The sequence below is a fragment of the Adiantum capillus-veneris genome, chromosome 13, assembly GCF_014529385.1.
Source record: "Adiantum capillus-veneris isolate H3 chromosome 13, ASM1452938v2, whole genome shotgun sequence".
Lineage (NCBI taxonomy): Eukaryota > Viridiplantae > Streptophyta > Polypodiopsida > Polypodiales > Pteridaceae > Adiantum > Adiantum capillus-veneris.
This window is the reverse complement of record NC_140943.1, coordinates 39,123,546-39,146,445: the sequence shown is the minus strand read 5'-3', so window position 1 is coordinate 39,146,445 and position 22,900 is coordinate 39,123,546. Positions and strand designations below refer to the sequence as shown.

Here is a 22,900-nt window from a genome sequence, read left to right as displayed (position 1 = left end):
GACTACAGGAGATGGGAGTACCATAGAGCTCATTTGGGGGATCATGGTGTTATAGAGGTAGGTAGTGGGGCATTTACGCACCTCAGAGTATGTGGATGAGGTTTCTGACTATATTGAGAAAGATGGTGATAGAGGTGCACAGCTGGCAGGGACATGGATTCCACTATTGTTATATGCTGATGATATTGTGTTGATCTTTGACTCTCCGGAGGGTATGCAAAGTCACTTGGATGCTTTGCATAGATTTGCCCATGAAAGTGGTTTGTTTGTCAACCTTGGTGAAACCAAGGTTATGCCATTTAATACCACTCCACAGTGGATCGAGAGGTCAGCACCTGCATTCACATACGCCAGGAGACAGTGGAGTATACATATGCTTACACTTACCTAGGAGTGGTCTTTAGTGGACCTGCATTTTCATTGAGGAGAGCAGCAGAGACTACACTAACCAGAGCCAATGCAGCACTGGGCAGATTGGAGAGGATGTGTTCACAAGTTCAATTTTAGGGGCCTTGGATGAAGCCCTCGTTCTTTGACACTCTGGTGGCTTTTGCATTGCTGTATGGAGCTGAGATATGTGGACCTTCATTGGATCATCATGGGAGGTCCGGTCGCATTGATGGATGGGGGGACATGGAGAAGCCTCTGGTATCTATGATCTTGCGGCTCATTAGAGCCAAGGCTTCAGTACCACGTGACATTATCCGAGCAGAGCTAGCTACCCCCACTAGTGGTTGAGGTGCTCACCAAATAAGTCTCCTCATACACTGCATGTGGGAACTTCCCAGGGACAGATATGCCCGCCTTGCACTTGAGTCCTCTCTATAGTTAGCCATGTAGGGAGATAAATCATGCTGGTATGGGGAAATGACATCATGGTTTCAGGCGCATGGGTTCAGCATAGAAATATTGCTCCCCTTCCAGTACTCAATGGATGCACCCTCTCTGACTCTTACACAATCTGAGATCACTAGGCTCATCCGCCAGGACCTGACCAGCTAGACACTAGGAGGACATGGATACAGCCGATACAAGAGCTGGGCACGAAGATGGCCTTCTACAAAGAGCATCTTCTCCCGCTTACGGAGGACAGTTTTGTGACAAGGCCTAGATACATGGATACCCACTTGTCAGATACGCACATCTTCACACTAGCTACGGATCGAGAATGGGAGATATAGTGGAGTACCACCAGAGGCCAAGACATCCGCCTTGTGTCACATAGAGCCTGAGAGAAGAGTTGCACTACACATGCCACAGCCCAGTCTACTATGATAGGAGGCTACTTCCACTGCTTGTTCAGAGAGGGCTTTGGACCACTCTTTAGAGTCATGGGGTACGAAGAGCAGAGATGCTTGGGTTTGTTTTTGCTCGAGCTGTGCAGACACAGAGAGAGCTTGATGAGAGGAGAGGCTAGCCAGTCTCAGAAATAGATCACAGACTTCTTTAGAGGAGACACTAGACACCCTGAGGAGCTACTACCACAACAGAGCCCACATTCACCTCGCACCAGAGGCACACTGATGGACTGAGCTGGGGAGATCCAGACGCCCATGACTGCGGAGGACTACACAATATCAACAGAGGCTACATCAGAGGATTCAGATCAGTTTGGCTCGACATGCACGACGCCGGGTTAGACTACTGACCATGGAGGAGATCGATGAGATCCGCCAGCGATCGATGTTGGATCTCTTGTGATTTACCTAACCCAGCTAGCTACTTAGTTCACATCTAGCAGCTTAGGATTTCATAGTATTCTTATTTGTGTTGCTCAGACTTTGTATCGCATCCACCACATTGTAACTTTCTGGTCTCATAGGTCATTTATATAACATTTCATTTCTCACTCTCATCTACATACTCATGCAACACTTCATGCTTTAGAACTATGCCCCGAAGCAGATGGTATGATAGCAAGTACAGAGAGCTATACAGACAATTCCATATTCAAGGTACATTAGTTGAGATCACTGAGCAAGAGGCTTGCAAATAGATGAGGACCCTTAACTCACAAAAAGTTGAGAGTTTGAGAGCACCCAACAGCTAGAATTGTGCCATCTACTCATGAGTTCGATTTAGTCATGGACCCAATGAATTTAGTCACTCAATAGATGTAGGCCAGGAGGACCCATAGAGAATGCATTACTATGCACATACTCTATCAGGTACCTAGACAACCATGAATTCCAGAGGCAACAGATTCTTCGCCTCGCTGAATGTAACATGGCCATTCCTTCATATCACACACATATATAGAGTAAGCATTCATATACACAATCCTTCAATTGCCTTGCTCTTCAACAAAGCATTAGTTAACATGATTTTGACTTGGGCAACGATTTTTGGAACTCGTGCTATGAAGATATGGTGGTGCAGAGCAAGAAGAGGGACGAGAGAGAGAGAGAGAGAGAGAGAGAGAGAGAGAGAGAGAGAGAGAGAGAGAGAAACTCGACACAGTATGCAGAGAAAAATCACACGCTACTCTTCTTTTTTATTAAAGGAAGCCTTTACATAGCCTTTGGAAGGTGATGTCTACCTCACCTTTTCCACATGCAAACTCAACTAACTAATGGTCTATACCTGCATGCCTTGAGACTTGTTCTCACGGGCTGACCAATAAGGGCTTGAACCCAACAATCCCCCCCTCAAGCCCGAACTAGACAGGCCGTCTCATGATACCTCGAGTTTTTGGTGTACTTGTCAACCGTGAGTTTTAGGTTTTCTCACAACCAAGGATTTCTGGTGTATCCATAACCTGGTGCTAGATCAGTAACCCCCCCTTGAACAGATAGGGTGTAGGTCAAAAATTAGCTACCAAAAATGGAGTTTTTGATTCACTGCCAAACCTTGGGTTTAAGGTGTACCCAGTAACCTCATGAGAGTGCAACAAAAATGGGCTGAGAACTGATAAAAAATGGGAGGTCTTACCACTTATCTTTGTGGCAGTGTCTATAACCCGTACAATTTATTTTTACTAAACAACATGAAAAGAGTTGATCTAATAAATTTCCTCATCAACAGAATATATTGGAGATTCAGTGTCTCCCTCAACCACATGAATTTGAGTTTTACCCTTTTGAAAGCACTTATTTGACAGATGATTTGTTTTACCACATTGAACACAAGGATTCTTCTTGAAACAGTCTTTCGTCTGATGATTGTTGCGCCCACAAATGGCACAAGATTTGGTTCCATTGAATGGTCGAGATGAAGCTGCTGTAGCAGCACATTTAGTGACTGCATATGCACTGGAAGTATCAGAAGAACTGGTGGGGGATACGACATTCAAAACTGTATATGCACTGGGAATAATAGTAGAATTGGTACTAGGTACCCTGCGTTCTTCTTCCTGCAATGAATTGATGATACCATCCAAGGAGGGTAGCGGATCTTTTTCTTTTAAAACAGTAACAATTTGATGAAATTTGTCGGTCAAACTTTTTAACAAAATGGCTATGAGATCTTCTGGTACTGAAGCTTCAACATAAACAAGTTGAGTTCTAATACTCTTCAGTCTATTGGCTAAAGCTGCAATGTTTTCATCTTCACGCATGCGGATGGAATATAATTCCATTTTCAAAATCATTTTTGAATACTTAGCTTTGGCACCGAAAAGCTTCTCTAACTCTATCCAGGCAGCACTTGAAGAATCCACATCGTCCAAATAATGAATAAAATCGTCTTCTAAGGAGGTTAGAATGATACCAAAAGCTTGTTCGTCTTTCCTTTGTAGCTCAGCAGGTAATGCCCTTGTAACTGCAGCGGATGTGCCAGATTCGTCGGTTGCGAGAGGCTTGACCACGTTCCATAAGTTTTTTCGCATCAAATAGCCTTTAACTTTGATCTGCCAAGTGTGGAAACCGGTCCCGTTGTATGTGTCAACTTTCGACGCCATGTTGAAGTCTTAAAATAAAAGGTGAAGAGCTCGGTCAGATTTGACTTGTAGCAGAAAGATTTTGCGAAGGTGTAAATGCCCGTTTGCTGAAAATCAAAGTAGACCGATGTTTTCGTAAACTTGGCTAATTTTCTTTCAGCAATAGCTTTGTGCCTCTTGCCTCCAAGATTTGGTGGTCCAATGCCTTAATGTTCCACCAAGCCGGCTTCGAAGGTGGGAAGTACTTCTTCCATAGATGGCCAATAATGGGCGGGCATGCCTTGTGTGTGAAGAGATTAACAAAAGAAAAAAAAATAAACTCTATCGATTGCTGCAGCAAAAGAACAGCGTGATAGTGGATTGCTTCAAAGCAGACGCTGTAGGCACTTTTAGCAGGCAAAAGTGTGACGAAAACTCATCACAAGGCCAGGGCAACCTCGTTGATGCCGGGCTTGTCCAGTTTTCTGCAAGTCGACTGTGCTTTGTTCTTGCTGTTAAGCGGCTGTACCCGCGAGGGCTTTGTCGAGGTTTGCTTGTCGAGCGCCGAGGCCCAATAGGGCTCTGATACCAGTTGTTGTGAACTCGTGCTATGAAGCCATGGTGGTGCAGAGAGAGAGAGAGAGAGAGAGAGAGAGAGAGAGAGAGAGAGAGAGAGAGAGAGAGAGAGAGAGAGAGAGAGAGAGAGAGAGAGAGAGAGAGAGAGAGAGAGAGAGAGAGAGAGAGAGAGAGAGAGAGAGAGAGAGAGAGGAACTCGACACAGTCTGCAGAGAAAAATCACATGCTACTCTTCTTTTTTATTAAAGGAAGCCTTTACATAGCCTTTGGAAGGTGATGTCTACCTCACCTTTTCCACATGCAAATTCAACTAACTAATGGTCTATACCTGCATGCCTTGAGACTTGTTCTCACGGGCTGACCAATAAGGGCTTGAACCCAACAACGATTGCAATCATGAGGACCATCATGATTGGCCACATATTGGCCGAGCACTAGGGAGCAGTCTTGGAGGCAGGGTTGCAAAGAGCCCTTGTCGATGACCCCCAGGACATGCTAGCTTTTCTCTACCATCATCCATATATTTACTCTCTGTTCATTAATTGATTAGGTGAAAATGCAGAAGGGAACTACATTACTACCTTCTAGATTTTTGCAAAGCCTTCGACACACTACTCTTCAAGTGCGTACAGGTTCTCGGTGTATCGCCAAAGATGGTTTGTGGGATCTCACTATATGAGAAATTCGCAAATTGTGTACGTTGCAAGGAGGCACCTTGGAACCCATTGCTAGCACTATTGATGTGAAGTAAGGGTACCCACTCTCATTGACTCTATTCGGCCTCTACATCGATGAAATATGAGATCTAAATCACGAGAGGGACTCCCGCTCCGTCTATGTGCTTTAGATTATGTTTGCAAATAGAGAGGACTCATGGTGGACCTTGGAAAGGCCAAGGTTATAATTTTTTATACATCCAATAGATCAGGAGTCACACACATTTGTATACCTTGGATTAACTTCACAACCACCAGATGCTGTTTCACCATGGCGAGAGTAGCCAAAGACAGGTGCATTAGAGGGTATGCCACCAAGGGTAATACTAGATTTGGGGTATGCTAGAGCACTATTATTACCAAGCGTAACACCACGAGCCTCACACAAAGGGTTAGCATCTTAGTTACCCCTTCCATGATGTATGTAATAGCAATCTGGGCACTTACATTTGTAGCCATAGTGGACATAGTTTGAGAGATGATTGTTCATAATGATATCTTGCATCATCCGCAACAAACACTCTATCCCACATGGCCATACCCCCCATGGGAGCGAAGGCTTTCTTTCAGACAATATGTTTCATCCAATATGAACTTAACAGAAAAAGGATCTGGTCATCAACCCTTTCATCTAAAACTATGTGATATAGATGGTCTAATTTTGTATCGACATTGTAATTGAAAAACATAACATATGAGTCCAACTATATCATAGTATCTTGCATATGCACAAATAACTTTTTCCAAGGCAATCAGGCTGTACAAGGTCTCCACCCTTACACGTCTGACATAATTCATCAAAACCACTTCATGATTCAAATTCAATCCAGACACCCTAATCCAATTCTCATTACATGGGTGAGCTCTCCATCCTTGCACAACCATACTGCAAACCACTTTAGCACATAGCATGGTTCTAAAATAATCGGCATCATTTGAGCAACACAACCGTAACCAAAAAAAAAATCCAAGAGGCACACTGGCTATCACAACCAAAAAAAACATAACCATAATCATAAGGGAATTTGAGTCCTTGATTATAAACCATATTTATCACTGAAATCAGCTCCCGCACTTGAAGCTTAAATTGTACTTGCTATTGATAACTAAGCCAACATATTGCCCTTAAAAGATTAATTTTTTATGCATACAAAAGAGTGGTCGACCAACAACTAAACATAATCCTAAATCACCAATTTAAAACATTTCAATTATATGCAAATGATGCAAACCAACCGCACATCACCCTTCATCCATATAGAGCTAGTTTTGATCTAGAAGGATAAAAAGTAGTATACACATGCACATGAGACATCCACATCTATCCTTTGAGGTTTCATACATTATATAATATCACCACCTAACCTTTTGAGACTCATGTTAACAACCGTGATGCGAAAAGAAAATCGTTTTATGTGAAATTGCCCATACAATTCAGATTGGATAACTATACATTAGTACATAATTTTATAGATATCAAACAAGTGAAATGAACTCATAAATCATCAATTGTATATGAACCTCACATCAAATCTACGACTCTATATGGTACCCTCCTTGGTAGTAGCCCTGCACATATATGTATTCCCGTACTAAAATCAATTAATAACTAACAGTCATAAAGTGATAACAACAATCTGAATTACTTTATTAGCATGCTTAATAAAGGTCTTGATTCGGTTAAGTGGGTTTTCACATCTGATGAATGTATATAGTGGCTTTCCAAGGAGCACAAATTCCAAAAATTTAACGTAGTGCAAAAGGCAGCAAGCTGTATTTTGAACATAACTCTTCACTCAAGTGGAATTTCACACGACACATAAAGGTAAAGACGCTCAAATGATATGGGTAATCTCTAGTTCAAAGGGTTTTGCCAGATTTATAATGGTTTGGGAGATACACCCAAAGCAATGTTCCTATTGTATACATAACGTGAAACTAAAGAATGCTTTTTATGTATCTACATGATCATAAACATGCTAAACATTATGAATCGACATCGTACACTTCCATAAGTCCATGCACGCCTATGTGCACTGAAAAGCACCAACAGAGAGTGCAATCTTTCTATAAGAGAAACAAATGATAGCTATGGAGTTTACAGTTTCTTACGGTGATCAAGAAATGATTCTTGATGGTCAGAAGGCCTCTTGCTTTTCCGTAAGAGAGTGGTGATGAGAGTTACATAGAGGTATCCACCAGGAAGTTGATGGAGATCGCGTTCACATGAAAAGAGAAGAGAATATAGTATAGAGAGTAGAGAGAGATTGTTCTTCTTTCTGTGAAAAAGAGAGAGTTTGTTATGGGGATGATGATGAAGAGCTTGACCCATCTCCGTATAATAGATATGTAGAGTCTCACTGAGTTTTGTGTATCTACCTACTCCTGAATATGAGCTCTATTGCTCCTTATATATGCAAATTTTGCAAGCTGAAGTGATGCCCAAGACAAACTAAGCGCTCGATTTTTTTGACTAAAAGTTAGGCTAATTTTGTGTAAATCTTTGTAATGGAAATGGCCTATGAACTTTGAGAGTAGCGGAATTAGGAAATTAGATAAAGTGAGATTACTTTGTGAGCATAGTGGGTGAACTTAATTGATGGTAGCAACATAAACATGGTACTTAGTTAACTTGGCATGAACAATACTTTTGCAATAGAGAGAGAGTTTAGAGAACGTGACAACCGTTGAGGACCGGATTTATGCGGAGCCCGTCCCCTCTCCAATAGGCATTTGTATTATAGTTTCTCCCATGACGAGAGACTTGGTACAATACAATCTTTGTGTTCCTTGTGACCTAGATGATGCAATGAAGATAGAAAGCTTCATGCATTGCGAGCATAACATAAACTTTGTAGAAAGCATTAACTATCCCAAGCCTTGGTCGCAAGGCCTCAAACACCTTCGAAGGTGGAGAGAGCTAGCGGGGAATGAGGGTAGGGAAGAGGAAGAAGAAACATTCCATAGGAGAAAAAAATAGTTCCTCACCCCCCATGCATGGGAAGCTTCTCAAGCACCTTCCTCGTCAAGCATGACAAGCACCTCAAGCACCTTAGTCATCAAGCACGACAAGCACCTCAAGCACCTTAGCTAGCAAGCACGACAAGCACCTCAAGTTTAGGTCGGGTTCCCACCTCAAGCTCAGTCCTAGCTTGCATAAGGTCAAAGGACTTTTAACACTAACCATTGGAGCTATTTAATGAAGCTAACCGTAAGGTCTTTTAAGCTCCATTAGCTAGCCTTTCTCTTTGACAGACCATCTCTCATTTGGACCCCTTTACCATTGGCCCCGTGTTGAGATATATCTATAAGCACATGTCTATATTATAACCCTTGTTCCCGTTTATTATCTCACATTAAATGATCAGTTTAATATGAGAAAATCATTTGGGTTGGTTAGATATCAGATTTTATGACAAGATTTCCCTCTTTTCTAAAAACATGGATTTTCTTTTAAAAGTCAACTTCTGACCACCATTCAATTTTTCTGGTATAATTCACTCAATGAAACGGGATCTTGGCAATTGATATGAAAATTATCTCTCTCAGAAAATCTTTTTCTTTGGCTAAAAGTTCAACCCAAACTACTCATGATCTCTTCCTCCAATTGCCGTTGTTTTCTTTTTTTTTGTTGGCTCTATGGTTCCTCTTGCAATTTATGCCACTTTAACCATCTCGCTTCCTAACTGTACGCTACTCGATCCACTTAACTGCAACTTGCTGACCAGTCTTACTGGTAGTGGATAGCATGAGAAAACCTGTGGCTGATGCTTAACTTCTAGTCACAACGAATATTGGTAAAGAAGGTCTATATCATCAAGCTCTACGATTGACATTGGAATGACTCCAATAGGGGGATTATTTTCATTAGGGGTGGTTACTAAAATTGACTTGCAATTGCTGCTTGGCAAGCGGTCAATCATTGATTACATGGTTGGATTCATTACAATAATAGCAATCTATTATGGTGACATTACAATTATCGCAACCTTGGACAAACCCTCAATAAAATTTCCTCCGTGGCCTTCGCCACAGTGAATATCGGTCTGATTCTTAGCTTCCTTTGCAATATTAAGGAGGTAGCTTATCATGTATTATGATATTAAAGAAAAAACCATTGAGAGGACTTGCGTCACTTAGCAAGTTTGATTTTTCTTTATTTTGGTACTTGTTCACCCAAAATATGAATGGCCTAAGAGGGTGGCCATTGTTTCCCAATCATCTCATGCCTATATTTTTTAAATCATCATAATGTGCAATATGATTTTATTTGAAAGATATGTGGTCTTTACCTTATTGAGGGACAATTAGTCTATTTGAAATTCGTCGCATTCAATTGTTAGAAAGTGTTAAGAGGGCTACTTCAAGACATCACTTGTTCTTCAGATTGCTCATAATAAAGTTTGAATCGCCTTTGGGGGGCCTTTTAATGGTAGTGGAATGGGGTATATGTTAATCAAGGTTTAATCAATCTTGTAAAAAGGTTTGCTATGCCCAAAAATGAAACTCATCTTCTTAAACATGTGAAATAAAAAGTAGATCTAATTACTAAATTCAGCACCCAAAAAGAGGATTCCCTTCTAGCTATCTTAGCACTACTTTTTTAACATAGTGTACATCCCATCACACTCAAGCATGCCCTAATTATCGCTCTCCTTTTGGTGAATGTAGCTTGCTGATATTCCCCTCACCCCTCCTGAATTTGAGTTCCTTTTGTATCTCTTTTGTCTCTATACACTTTGTCTATTGGCATCCCTAAACTAATTTTACTAGGAAAAAATTATTTCCTCTCTCTGATTGCCATAACTAGCCTAGAATCTCCCTTTTTGTAGGCCTTTGTGCTCATTACATATGTTCAAGTGCAGTTCAATCCTTTATGTATTTCATCTCTATCTCTTTTTCCATTTCTCCATCTCTATCCACATCTCTATGTGTTGAGGTCCAAACCTCAATCTTCTTTCGTATCACTGTCTTTTTCTCCATCTCCACACTTCCTTTTTTGTATTTTGTCGGTCCATGTCCATGTCAACCATTGTACCTAAAGGTCATGAAATCATCTCTATTTTTGGCTAACATATAGGTCTTCTTAATTATAACCATCGCCAATTCCATTACTTTTCAAGTTTTCAACATAATTTCCATATGCATGCACATGTATCCCCATTTACTACATGTATATGTCCATAGGTTTGTATTCTTATTATTTTAGGAAGAACCTGAGTACATACATGCCTCTTGGCGAGATGCTATGTTAAGATATCATTTGGGGTGCTGCAAGATTCAACGGTGGAAAGCTCAAACATAGGATATTCGTAGAGAGTTTTTCTACACAATACTTGTAGCACTATTGTATGTCATATTCATTCAATATTGAAATAATTTTCTATAACTCTAATTGCTATTCTTTGCACTTGACATAGTTATGTGTTCGTGTTTAGCCATGATTTACCATACTAACATTCTCACATATTGTATTCCTTCCTTTCCATTGAATGAGATTTGTGCAAGTATTCTCCCTTTTACCTCCCATCTTCTCTTTCCCCATACATTCTCCATAAACCTAAAGTCCCCTATTTCTATCTAGATTTTGGTGCAAGATTATGAGCTTCTAGGTCCGAAGATGGAAGCACAAGGTTCAAACATGGCAATAAACAAAGGTGCAACAGTGTGGGGACATGCTTGTATCCCAATGGAAGATGACTTCACCAACATTCCAACATACATCCCTCAAGGAATGCTAACTTGACAAGGCTTACCCATATTCCTCATTGTAAATTTCCATATGACACATTGTATTTGTATGCCTTTTGTAATCATTAAGTGTTTGTCATTGTAGATGAGAAGAGCAAAAGTATGAAAGTGTCTTTGCCCTCACATTATTAAAATTAACTAATCAATTTCGCATCTTTCTAATTGACAAATTGGTCTCAGACTCTCGTGCAGCTTTGATGCTATTCCAAAACAACGATCAGGTATTTGAGGGGCTGACATGTCCCGTACAAGTGATGGCACTTAAAATGGACTCTTGACCAAAGAGAAAAAAAATTGTTGTCTATCACCATTGACAAAAAAGTTCTTGATGGTGACAAACAATCAAGAGATTAAGGATAGATTCTAATTTGCAATTGAGGTGGGTGCACTACAATGTACTTAAAAATTAGAATTGAATGAGTGGAAAAGCCTAGAGAGCACTCCAAAGCACCCAAGCATGGTCTAAAAGGAGACTAGGTGATTGACCTAGTGCATCTAATATTGCTCCCACTTGGATTAGCTTTCTTGTTTTAAGTTACACGTGCACTTAGGCTTTAGCACTCATATTATCCCTCTCTCTCTCATTGGCATGATTCTCTCTTCTGACACTTGTGCCTAGACTTCTGGTCAAAATACCGTTACTAAATAATCATTTTTCCTCTAATCTTCTTTGTATATTATATACATATTGTCATTCGCTTCTTTTCATATTTCAAGCTTCCTAAAATATCATAATCCATGCTTTATCAACCCTCAAGAACCCATAGACAAAAATTCTTCCCCTTGGATTCAAAGAAACTCTCTTTTTTGCCCATTGCAATCTTGCTTTATAATGGTACATGGCCAAAACCCCTCATCTCCCTTCCCTACAATCCTTCAAACTCTTTGTTTACCTTTGGTAGGGGATACTCTGTTAACTAGCTCCGATACATGTAACAAATTACCTTGAAGGTTCTAGACAAAGAACAAGTGAAGACAAAAATTCCTTTCATTGTTGTATAAATGGATACGGGCTCATTCATTGTTCCAACTTGTAATGAGGACAACAATTACTTTGAGCAAGCTGTACTAGCAAAGCAATAATAAGAAGGATCTAAAAGAAATTTAGCATTCTTGATCAATACTCTTCGGATCACTACAATGAGAAACTTGTGATTTGTTATCAAACACATTGTAGATAATGAATGCTAAATGTGGAAAACCGAGTCTTCTCCAAATAGTTAAACTTTTAGCTCCTAAAGCTTGTGAGGTTGATTACCACCACACAAATCCTTCTTCTACAAAACTTATTGCTGTTCTAATCGGGAAAACAAAAACATGAAAGGCCACTTCAAAATAAAGTGGAACACAACACATACAAGGGTGTTCACTCAAAACATGTCCACTTAACAACACATACAAATGGCACACAAATGGGTGTTTGTCATGGCAGTTCCCACAACTCACACTATTAACAGCTATTGATGTGTAGCTGAGGCTTGCTCTAGAAAGGAACTTTTTGCCTTTCGCAAGCCGCTGAAACCCTCAAATCACTCTCTATTACTCAGATCGTTAACAGTTTTGGCACCAAGGACCACATGGTGCCATGAACTTTTTAATCGTTAGTCAGTAGGTCATGGTGATGTGTTTCCTGGTTCTTGCCCTTGACAAGAACGAAGCATTGTCTGGTTGATGTATTTAGACAAACTAGCAAGTGAAGTCCTTGGGGACAAAATGCTTCACCCTTTCTATAAACTTACCTAGCTGCGATGGGGTACATCACAAGACCTCATTTTAGTGAGCTGTTTGCCTCTACTCTGCCAAAGATAGTGTGTTCCTTCCACAAGAAAATCTATCCATCCACCGATCAACAATGCGACAACTCAAGTCCCAGTCTCCACACTGTTAGTGATGATGACTTATAGAAAGACTTAATTTAACCCATCCAATGGACAAGCAGAGAGCTGCATTGTTGTAACTTGATGATGATATTTGGACTGTGCCTTATGCAAGGAGGGTGCGCAACCTTTGGTTCAAGATTCAACGCAAGGTCTCTGACATGGATGGCAAGTAAGCAATAGTGGCTTTCCATATGAGGTATCATATATTTTGTTCCGAGGCCACAGGGAGGAGGCAGCAATGACTATTTACTGTTTAGCATGGCTATGGCCTTGTGTGGCTGCTGGGGAAGAGGCTGACATCCAAAGCATCGGTGTAGTGTACATATGGCTCTATGCAGTTGACTCTCTTTTATTATTTCTGCATAAAGATAATTGACTATGAGCGATGGGTGCGGATGATCTTGGCCGCTTGTTCCTCAAAGGGAATACACTGAAGCCCCAATCCTTTTTCACCAGGCAGTAACTGCGTTAAGTCCATAGACAGGTGCTGTGCCCACTGAGGTCTTGTAAGCTGTCCAATATGTCCACAGCACCCCTAGTAAGTAGTCTTCCCAAGTTTTTCTATCCCCTTCCACCATCTTAGTGAGTACTCACAAATTTAGAGGCCATAGTAATTAAAAAAAACCATTGTGAAAGCCAAAAAAAGAAACATGAAGACCAGTTTCTTGTGGAGTTTTAAGATATCTGCTTCCACTACTCTTCACGAATGGTCGGCCTTTGCAACAAAGGCTTCCACGCTGCTACATGCAGGGATATAGGAACTTGCTGCCACAAGGCGGCATGCATCGGCTTGCAAACAATAACATTTTCAAACCTTAACACTGAGCCCTAAACCCTAAAAAAATATCATTTTCAAACCTAAACCCTAAACCCCACAAAAAACCATCCTTCTTTCACTGGGCAGTTGTCCCAAAGCTGATGGTAGATACATGGAAACAAAACCAGCTGTCACATGAAAGTGTTGCCAGCCACTGGGAACAACCAAGGTAGCTTCCATGAAAAAAGTCTTAAGGTCATAAGCAAATATCTCATGACAATCTGCAACATGATCTTGCATTTTGAGATTCACCAATCAAGGAACTTGGCACTCAGCCTGCTGTTGTTCAAAATCTCTCCTGCTAACCAAATTCAACATTACTTTGAACATTCTAAGCTTTCCAAGCAGGTATCGCTTTTAATTAGAGAGCCACTTGAAAAACATCCATCCTACAATAATCCCTGCCTTGTAAATTCCAGCAAAAATGTAGTCGCTATTATGGAATCAATATGTGAAAAGCGAAGCGTTGACCATGCAGCAGGCCATTGGCATCAACTACAAAAATCATCAGCAGACGGCAGTAATTTACAGGCTTCCTTCAATTTCAAGCAAGTAAGAAAGAGTTCACGGTAACGATTAAGACACCTACATTTCCATTGTTTTTGAAAATTGCACATTCCTCCCATCCTAGGATATCTGTTATGAAAAGATACATAAGGATGTGTAAGCAAGCCAGACAAAAAGCCTTCTGTAAATTTTAGCTTTGCAGTCACTGCAGGGAAGACGTTTTAGCATTTTTACTATGCTCTGTTCCTTGTCACTAGTGGCTGGTCTAACTATCATTGGGCTTCTTCAAAAGGGGTTGCCCTTCAACTTCAATTTCTGCAGGAGCCGGTGGTGGTGAAGGTTTAGGCTTGGTGGTTGACTGCTGGTACAGAATGCCCCCACCTATGCAAGTCAACAATCCCAAGGTTCCGATTAAAGATGCATGATTGTCCCAGACTAAAAGGTTGATTATAACTGTGAGAAGCTTATTGACCACTCCAAGAACCGTAAATCCCGTCGCAGAAATGCCTCTGCGGCACGAGAAACCAAAGAAGGAGATCGCTAACCCAAACACACAAGATAAGCCCACTGGAAGCCACACATCAAAAGAGAGCCAATCTATTGACTGCTTTGATGTTTCCTTGGACAACTGCATGCCTTCCCCCATTATCAAAAGCTCCAAAGGAAAGAGCAAGAGAGCCTCCAGGTTGTTGTATAGAACGAGACCCCAAGTGTCCAGTCCTATAGTCATCACAATATGTTTGATATAAACAAAATCAATAGACATGCTTGCCAAATAAGCAAAAGCCCAGGAGTATGCATCAAGCGCAAACTCCCGATCCGTGAAAACATAGATCAAGGCCCCAGCAAATATGATTCCCAAAGAGAACCATGTTTTGCCTGCAGGCAGTGGTTGCTTTAGGTAGAATGTCTCCCCAATGGCAACAAAAATGGGGACAGCTGACCGGAAAACAATGAATGTGTCGACATTTGCATGTAGAAGGAGTTCACTATTTGTGAAGATCGAAAGATAGAAACAAAAAGCAGCTGGGAGGAACTTAAGCATGACTTTGGGGTCCAGCTTGTCATGTTTAAGGAGGCCAAGCTTTCCAAGAGCAAAGACTCCAAAAGCACTCACAAAGTATTGAAGAGCAGTCAGCAATCCTGGAAATGGGAACTTCATGATCGCCCATTTATTGATTATTGACAATAATGAGGCTGCAAGACAATAGCCAAGTGCAATGCCAACCACTGAGGCCTCGCTAAGCCATAGTTTCATTTTATCCATCAAGTGCCATTCCTTAGTGTTGGACTCATTTCTAGACACAAACAATTCGTCATTTGTTCCAGCATCTGGCTCTGGCATCTCCTGTGCAGCACCTGTAAGGTAAAAAAACCTCTCTCTCTCTCTCTCTCTCTCTCTCTCTCTCTTCTCTCTCTCTCTCTCTCTCTCTCTCTCTCTCTCTCTCTACACGCACGCACACAAATCTATTAAACTTAAGATCTCAAGGGCACAGTCTCTAGATAAATGTATAAAGCCGATAGCCGTGATCACAAAAATTGCCTACATATACGATGAATGACCAAGACTATTTCTTGGTTTTCAACAAAAAGTCTCTCAGGTCTCCTAACATATACATTCTTCTCTGATCCAAGGGGGGGGGGGGGGGGGATTTTTCATCATTTAGTGTCATAGGCAAAACAAGAGGAACATTATTTCTGTCAAAACTGCAAGTAACTCTGTTTCAACCATAGAAGGAGTACGAACAAGCAAAGCATCTGAGGGATGTTTCTCAAAAATATCCATGTGATACAAGCCATTGCATAGTCTACTGGACATCACAAGAAACATACAATGCATTCTTGAGAGTCAAAAGACCTCCATTTGCAGCCGTAAGTTCTATGTTCCCAGACTCAATGATAGAATAAGAAGCATTATGTGCACAACCAGCATGCCCCCCCTTACGTTCATCTTGCAAAGACACAAAAGGCTTCTTACATGACATTATGTGCTTGGAATCACCACTGTCAAAGCATCAATGTCATACACTTAGAATGTAATAAAGGATCATATGTGCAACTAAATACACAAACCCAAACATCTTGAGCAACATTAGCTTCATCAGCCTTTGCAGAATAATGGCCTGTTGAATACTTTAAGTGCCATGTGCTGATACAAAGCCCCTTGCAAGCATTGCCTTGACACACACTTCACGTCCAGATAAGATACTGTCAAGCGGTGGAGAATACATGTGTGCAACATACAGTTCCAAAAAAACACACGGACTAATAATTGTGCGGAGAATGAGCTCTATCTCTGCTACTTTCGGAGTTTGGAAAACGGCTGTCACCAACATTAGGGCTGGACAGAGCCCATTACAAGCAAATTCTTCACCGCTGAGAGAGAATGCAGGGAAAGAAACCAAAGCTTGCAAAGGATCTGAGGTAAATCAGAGAGAGAGAGAGAGAGAGAGAGAGAGAGAGAGAGAGAACCTGAGACTCAACCCCGTCGGGCTGCGATGTTATGCTTGAATTCTGGTACTGAGACTGCCCGGCAGTAGAGGCACTCAATGGTTGACGCAACTTGAGTTGGGCGCTTGGAAGAACAGCAGCAGTCGAGTTGATCACAGATCTACTACAGAAGCCAGCGTCGATTTACGAGAGTTCGCGCCATTACAGCATTCTCACTGCTGTGGGAACCTAGATTCTATAGTTTGATTCCAGGAATTTGGAAAGATGAAGCTTCAGTCTTGAAACTTTGAAAACTTCCTCACGTCCCATAGGTCCTATGGGCCCAGGCCCCATTCGTCCTTTTAACACTTCAGTGAAACGTGTCTTAATCTATGTCTGTGTCTAAATATGGAAGTGGGGCCGTAGAAATCTGACCTCTTTCTAACATAACTTTCTCATCTACTATCTACTAAACATAATATGGCGGAAGGGGGAGCCCTTTACACGTGTTGCAATCTACGACTTGAAGGCTAAAGTCCAAAACAAAAACAAACCCCTTTACACACGATAAAGAGGGAGAGAGAGAGAGAGGCCGCCGAATACGGTCGGCCGTACTAGTAACATAATATGACGGAAGGGGGAGCCCTTTACACGTGTCGCAATCTCCGACCTGAAACCTAAAGTCTAATCTACTATCTGCTAAACATAATATGGCGGAAGGGAGAGCCTTTTACACGTATCGCAATCTACGACCTGAAAGCTAAAGTCCAAAACAAAAACAAACCCTTTTGCACACAATAAAAAGGGAGAGAGGGGGAGAGAGAGGGGCCATCGAAGGCGGCCGGCCGTACTAGTATTTTTCAATTTTCAAAGGAAAAGAAATAGGAAAGCAGTGTTTACCAAAAACTTTTTTAGGAACCAATGGAAAAAAGGAGAGATTTGAAATTAACCGGTTTTTAGAGAAATTTAGCCGGTTTTTTTGGGTTTTTGCATCAAAATTTAACCGGTTTCTTTCAAGGCGGCCCTCAAAACTAACCGAGAATTTTCAATTTTTGTCCTTTAAAAATACACTAAAGGCCGGTTTTCTGTGAACACTGTAAGAGAGGGCGTAAGAGAGGGCATCTGTTTGTCACACATTGGTTGACTTCAAAGAAAACTTTACAAAACTTTCAATTTGAAATGCAAAAGTAAAAGGTAAAAAGATTGAAAATGTATAACCGAAGAGTAACATTGTAAAAAATGAGAAGCCTTTTGGTAATGGACCGTCAAATGATCTTTTACTCTATATATGATAAATGTACCGGTTTAAATGCACCTGACAAAATAGATAATTTTGGTGGAGATTTTTGGCATGCTAAAAGCCTTAGTACTTATATAGGTGAAGTCATTTAATTCTAATTGTTAGACATGTGTCCTTCAAGTGAGCTATAAAAGTTTTGAAGGGAAAAAAATCTTGTCCTTTCAAATGCTATTTTTTGAAGTTTCTTTCATTTTTTTGGAATGCTGAAAAAGTCTTTGTAGAACAAAGGATTAACGAGTGTACTTATTAAAGTTCGATCCATGATGTGAAGCATTGATTCAATAATTTTTTGGCCTCTAGAAGGCCATAGGGGTGTGGTGGAGAAAACGTGCAAATTTTGAGCCATAGATGGACGTTGCTTGGATTGGTGCCATGTGGGATGTTAGCTCTGAAGTTTAGGTTTTGTATGGTTAACATCGTTTCCCTTTTGCTAGGTTGCCTAGCGCGTGTAAGGAGGGGCTCGGAGTTGGGAGTAGGGTTGAAGGCCGCCGGCTCCATTAATGCATGTTGCAAGAAGGCGGCCGCTATAACTGCTAGTGGGGTGGCCTAGGGTCTCATGAGAGGGGACAAAAAGAAGCGACAGGTGCAGCTATAGGCAAGGAAGAGGCATAGATAGAGAAGATGGAGGACATTGTGGCTGAACTGTGCGTGTGCACGGATGCGTGCGTGCGTGGTGCGGTGTGCATACGGAAGGGGAGAAGGAGAGAGAGTAGACAGTGTGTGTGGGTGGAGTCAACCTCTAAGTAAGGAGCTCCTTACTCTTGGTATATGTGGTGTCAATGGGTGGACGCCCATTGCCTGGGCGACGATGCAAGGCACAGACGCCTGTATCCCAACAACCTCCCACTTAAAGGAGAATGTGCCAATAAGTGGGTACTAGTATGTACAAGAAAACAGGTGAGAGACTCTCTCAACCTAGGCCCACTGGCTCGCTCAATCGATCTACTTGCATCCATATCGGCTCTAGTGGTAGGCGAGTGTGCATACCCAAGGTAGAGCCTGCGTGTAAATCTCACAGATTACTTTGTATGGTCTGCAAAACTCCACTATGCATCATGCTAATGTCATTCATCGCACGACTGACAATCCCTACTGCAAATGCTCCCACTGCAATTGATATGTCGGGCCTCGACACTAACAGGTCGTACATGAGATGCCCAAACACTAACAAAATCTGCACAATCCTGACTATCCCAGCCACCTCATCGCTATGTGCATACTCTGCATCATCAGGACTAGCTGTCACAAATGGATGTGTCGACTCAACCATCGCAATACACCCGCACAAAATCGAAGCTCTGATACTAGTTGAAGAGTGCGTGTGTGCGTGCATGCGTGGTGCAATGTGCATGCGGAATGGGAGAAGGAGAGAGTAGATAGTGTGTGTGTGGATAGAGTCAAACTCTAAGTGAGGAGCCCCTTATTCTTGGCATATGTACAAGAATAAGGTAGTGTCAGTGGGCGAATGCCCATCGCTTGGGCGGTCAGGCAAGGCACAAACGCATGTACCCCAACAGTGGCTGCCTTGCTATCAACGTATGATTGAGGCTTTCCAAGCACATTCTGTGTGTGGTGCGTGCCATGCAAGGCTCTATTTGGTTTTGGCTCAAAGCGATGGTGTCGTGAGTAGTAGCAGGTGTGATACACTCGCGACCTGCCATCAATGTTTTTCCAACAGTGTCCTGCAGATGTTCTGATGCAAACGACATTGAGGGCAGAGCATTGTTTGCTGAGGTGCTTGCACATGACGCTGTAGAGTGCGAATTCTGTGATTTTGCAGTTGCTTCCAAAGTTTCAAATTTGGCAGGAATGGAACTAACGGGCGCATGTGCTGGCTACAATGGCTATATAGCTCCCCTTCCACTTACTCTCTTCTCATACAAAGAGCTAGAGCATGCCACAACAGCCTTTTCTGATTCTTAGCTCATAGGAGATGGTGGCTATGGAATGGTGTACAAGGCCAAATTTTTGCAATGGAAGGGTGCTAGTTGTGAAGAGGCTGAATCATCAGCATCATCAATGACTTCAACACTTCTATAATGAGGTGTGCATACTCTCTCAACTAAAGCACCCAAACATGGTGCACCTGGAAGTGTTCTGCCTTCAGGACAGAAATCTCATGCTTGTATATGACTATGTAAGCAATGGAACATTAGAGGAGCACTTACCTGGGGAGAACCCTAAGGCAGGCAAACTGTAGTGGGAGACAAGGTTAAACATAGCATGCGATGTCGCAAAGGTGTTGGCATACCTGCATTTTAGTGTGTCACCACCCATATATCACTGAGATTTGAAATCACTCAACATAATGTTGGACGAAGAAATGAAAGCCAAGGTTGCAGATTTCGGGCTTTCGGACTTGGTTCCCATGGATGTGGCGGATGTATCGACAGGGCCACAAGGAACGCCAAGGTATGTAGATCCCGAGTACCATCAATGCTATCAAGTGAGCGTCAGAGAGCCATGTGTACAGCTTTGGGGTTGTTCTGTTTGAGATGCTGACGGGAAAGAGGGTAGTAGATATGGGTAGAGCGCGCCATGAGAGGGCTTCACGGAGTCCTCCAAGCTTCACCATGTAGCTATGCACTTCCAAAAATCTGCTCGTCAATGGTGGACTAGCCTTCGTGGAAATGGCGAGGCCCCAAAGACATGGAAAACTCTACGAGTTTCCATCATGAAGCAAATCCTTACAAGCGATGCAAAGGACAAAGTGCTTACCGAATGTGGAACTTGAAGTTGCTCTTCAACGAGTCTCTCCACAAATATGTAGACAAGTTTTGGGATTTACACCTCAAAGCTACAGTCTTTCAAAGGATAGACTTCTTCAAACAAAAGCAACAATTTTGTGCGGTATTACCTGAAGAAATGGCCGAGTATGTCAACTCACAACGGCCTAGCACTATCATCGAAGCCATCCACCACACTATGGTTGCTTCAATGATCAATTTTCAACAACGGGTGAGAAGAAATTTCAAGCCTATGGAAAACAAGGATCGAAATCTAATGGAAATGGCCTACGAACTTTGAGAGTAGCGGAATTAGGAAATTAGGGGAAGCACTTTTGTGAGATTACTTTATGAGTATAGCGGGTGAACATAATTGATGGTAGCAACATAAACATGGTACTTAGTTAACTTGGCATGAACAATACTTCTGCAAGAGGAGAGTTTAGAGAACATGAAAATAGTTGAGGACCGGATTCGTACGGACCCGGTCCCCCCTCCAATAGGCAATTGTATTATAGTTTCTCCCATCAAGAGAGACTTGGTACAATACAATATTTGTGTTCCTTGTGACCTAGGTGATGCAATGAAGATGAAAAGCTTCATGCATCACAAACATAACATAAACTTTGTAGAAAGCATTAACTGTCCCAAGCCTCAATCCCAAGGCCTCAAACACCTTCGAAGGTGGAGAGAGCTAGCGGGAAATGAGGGTAGGGAAGAGGAAGAAGAAACATTCCATAGGAGAAAGAAATAGTTCCTCACTTATCATCACTCTTCTTGCTAGCATACATAATAGCAAGTAATGAAGATGGGGTGAAGATGGCAAGCTTAAGCATTGAAGCATGGCTCTTGGTCGGATTTGCATTCCATAGCCAAGAGTGTTGGTGTAGGCTCTCACTTCTCACAAGCTTGGAGAAAGAGGTGGAGTTCCTCTACTTTCACCGAGTAAGAATGAATCCACAAAATGACTGTGTGTGTGTGTGTGTGTGTGTGTGTGTGTGTGTGTGTGTGTGTGTGTGTGGTGTATTTCCCCCCAGCACCCCCCTTGCTTGCTTGGGGCGAGTTGTAGCTTTTACACATGTTTCAAGCTCAAGTTGGTGGACCCCTCTCCCCCCTAGCCAATCACATGCAACATGCATTCAAGTACATGGGTATTCTTTGTACAAGTGTCCTCCTTGTCCCTTAGAGAGAGAGAGAGAGAGCTTGAAAATATCTAGATATTTGTTGGATGGAACTGGAAGCTCATTGGACCCCTCTTTAGCCCAACCAATAGCATTCAAGAACACCATGTGGTTAAGCATAGGGAGTGTAACATTTAATGGCCTAATAAATTATGTGTAGCGGAAATTAGCATGAACATAGTGGGCATTTCATCAGAATAGATTCCTAATGAGAATTACAAGAGTGCTTGGGTGGAGAGAGCAACAAAAAGCATAACACCTAGTTAGATAGCATCGACAATACTTTCAAAAGAGAGAGAAATTAAGCTAATGACAACAGTTGAGGACCGTATTTGCATGGAGCCGGTCCCCCCTCCAAAAGGCTTTGTATTATGGTTTCTCCCATCAAGAGAGACATTGTACAATACAATTCTTTGTGTTCCTTCAAGACTAGCTAGTGCAATGAAGATGAAAGCTTCATGCACTAAGCAAAACACCTAGCAAACACAACTTGAATTATCCCCGTTCTCAGACCCAAGACCTCACACACCTTCGAAGATGGTGAGAGCTAGCAGGGTATGAGAGTAGATTGAGAGGAAGAAGGAGTATCTTACGAGAAAGATGTACATCTCCTCACATAATCACTCATATTAGCATAGCTTAGCTTAGTAATTAGCTTGGTAGAGGAGATGAGCATGCATTGAAGCTTGGCTCTTGGTTGGATTTGCATCCACATGCCAAGAGAGTGTTGATGTAAGCTTCTATCTCACAAGCTTGGAGTAGGTGATGAGCTCTCCATTAAAGATTGGGAAGAGATAGTCTTCTTTGCTTCACACCTAGACTGTGTGTGAGTGTGTGTGTGTGTGTGTGATAATGCCTTGCAAAAATCAGCCCCCTCTCTCTCTTGGGCGAGCCCTCTTGCTAAATGCTCTTGCTCTCATCCCATTGGACCTCCCCAGGGCTAGCCTATCACCATTAAGTAGCATAAGTGATAGCCTTTTGACATGTGTCCCCCTTTCCCCTTTTGTGAGAGCTTTAGGTAATTAAATAATTAAACTAAACTCTCATTGGACCCCTTTGCCTCCTGGCCAATAGGAATCAGGCAAGCCATTGGGCTCTTGAATGCTCATTGGACCCCTTGGGAGATTGCCCAATAGTCTTCTAGGAGACTTAATTCTCAT

General features: G+C 41.9%; 1 protein-coding gene across 1 annotated transcript; it reads right to left on the bottom strand.

Annotated features, from left to right (window-relative positions):
* Nucleotides 1–14,117: 14,117 nt before the first annotated feature.
* On the bottom strand, nt 14,118–16,850 carry GONST3 (golgi nucleotide sugar transporter 3). The gene is made up of 2 exons (XM_086526646.1): nt 16,576–16,850; nt 14,118–15,462 (listed from the first exon to the last, which is right to left on the bottom strand). Exon 2 carries the CDS (start codon nt 15,446–15,448, stop codon nt 14,369–14,371), a length of 1,080 nt encoding a protein of 359 aa, XP_086382772.1. The 5' UTR covers nt 15,449–15,462; nt 16,576–16,850; the 3' UTR covers nt 14,118–14,368.
* Between the last annotated feature and the right edge of the window lie 6,050 nt (nt 16,851–22,900).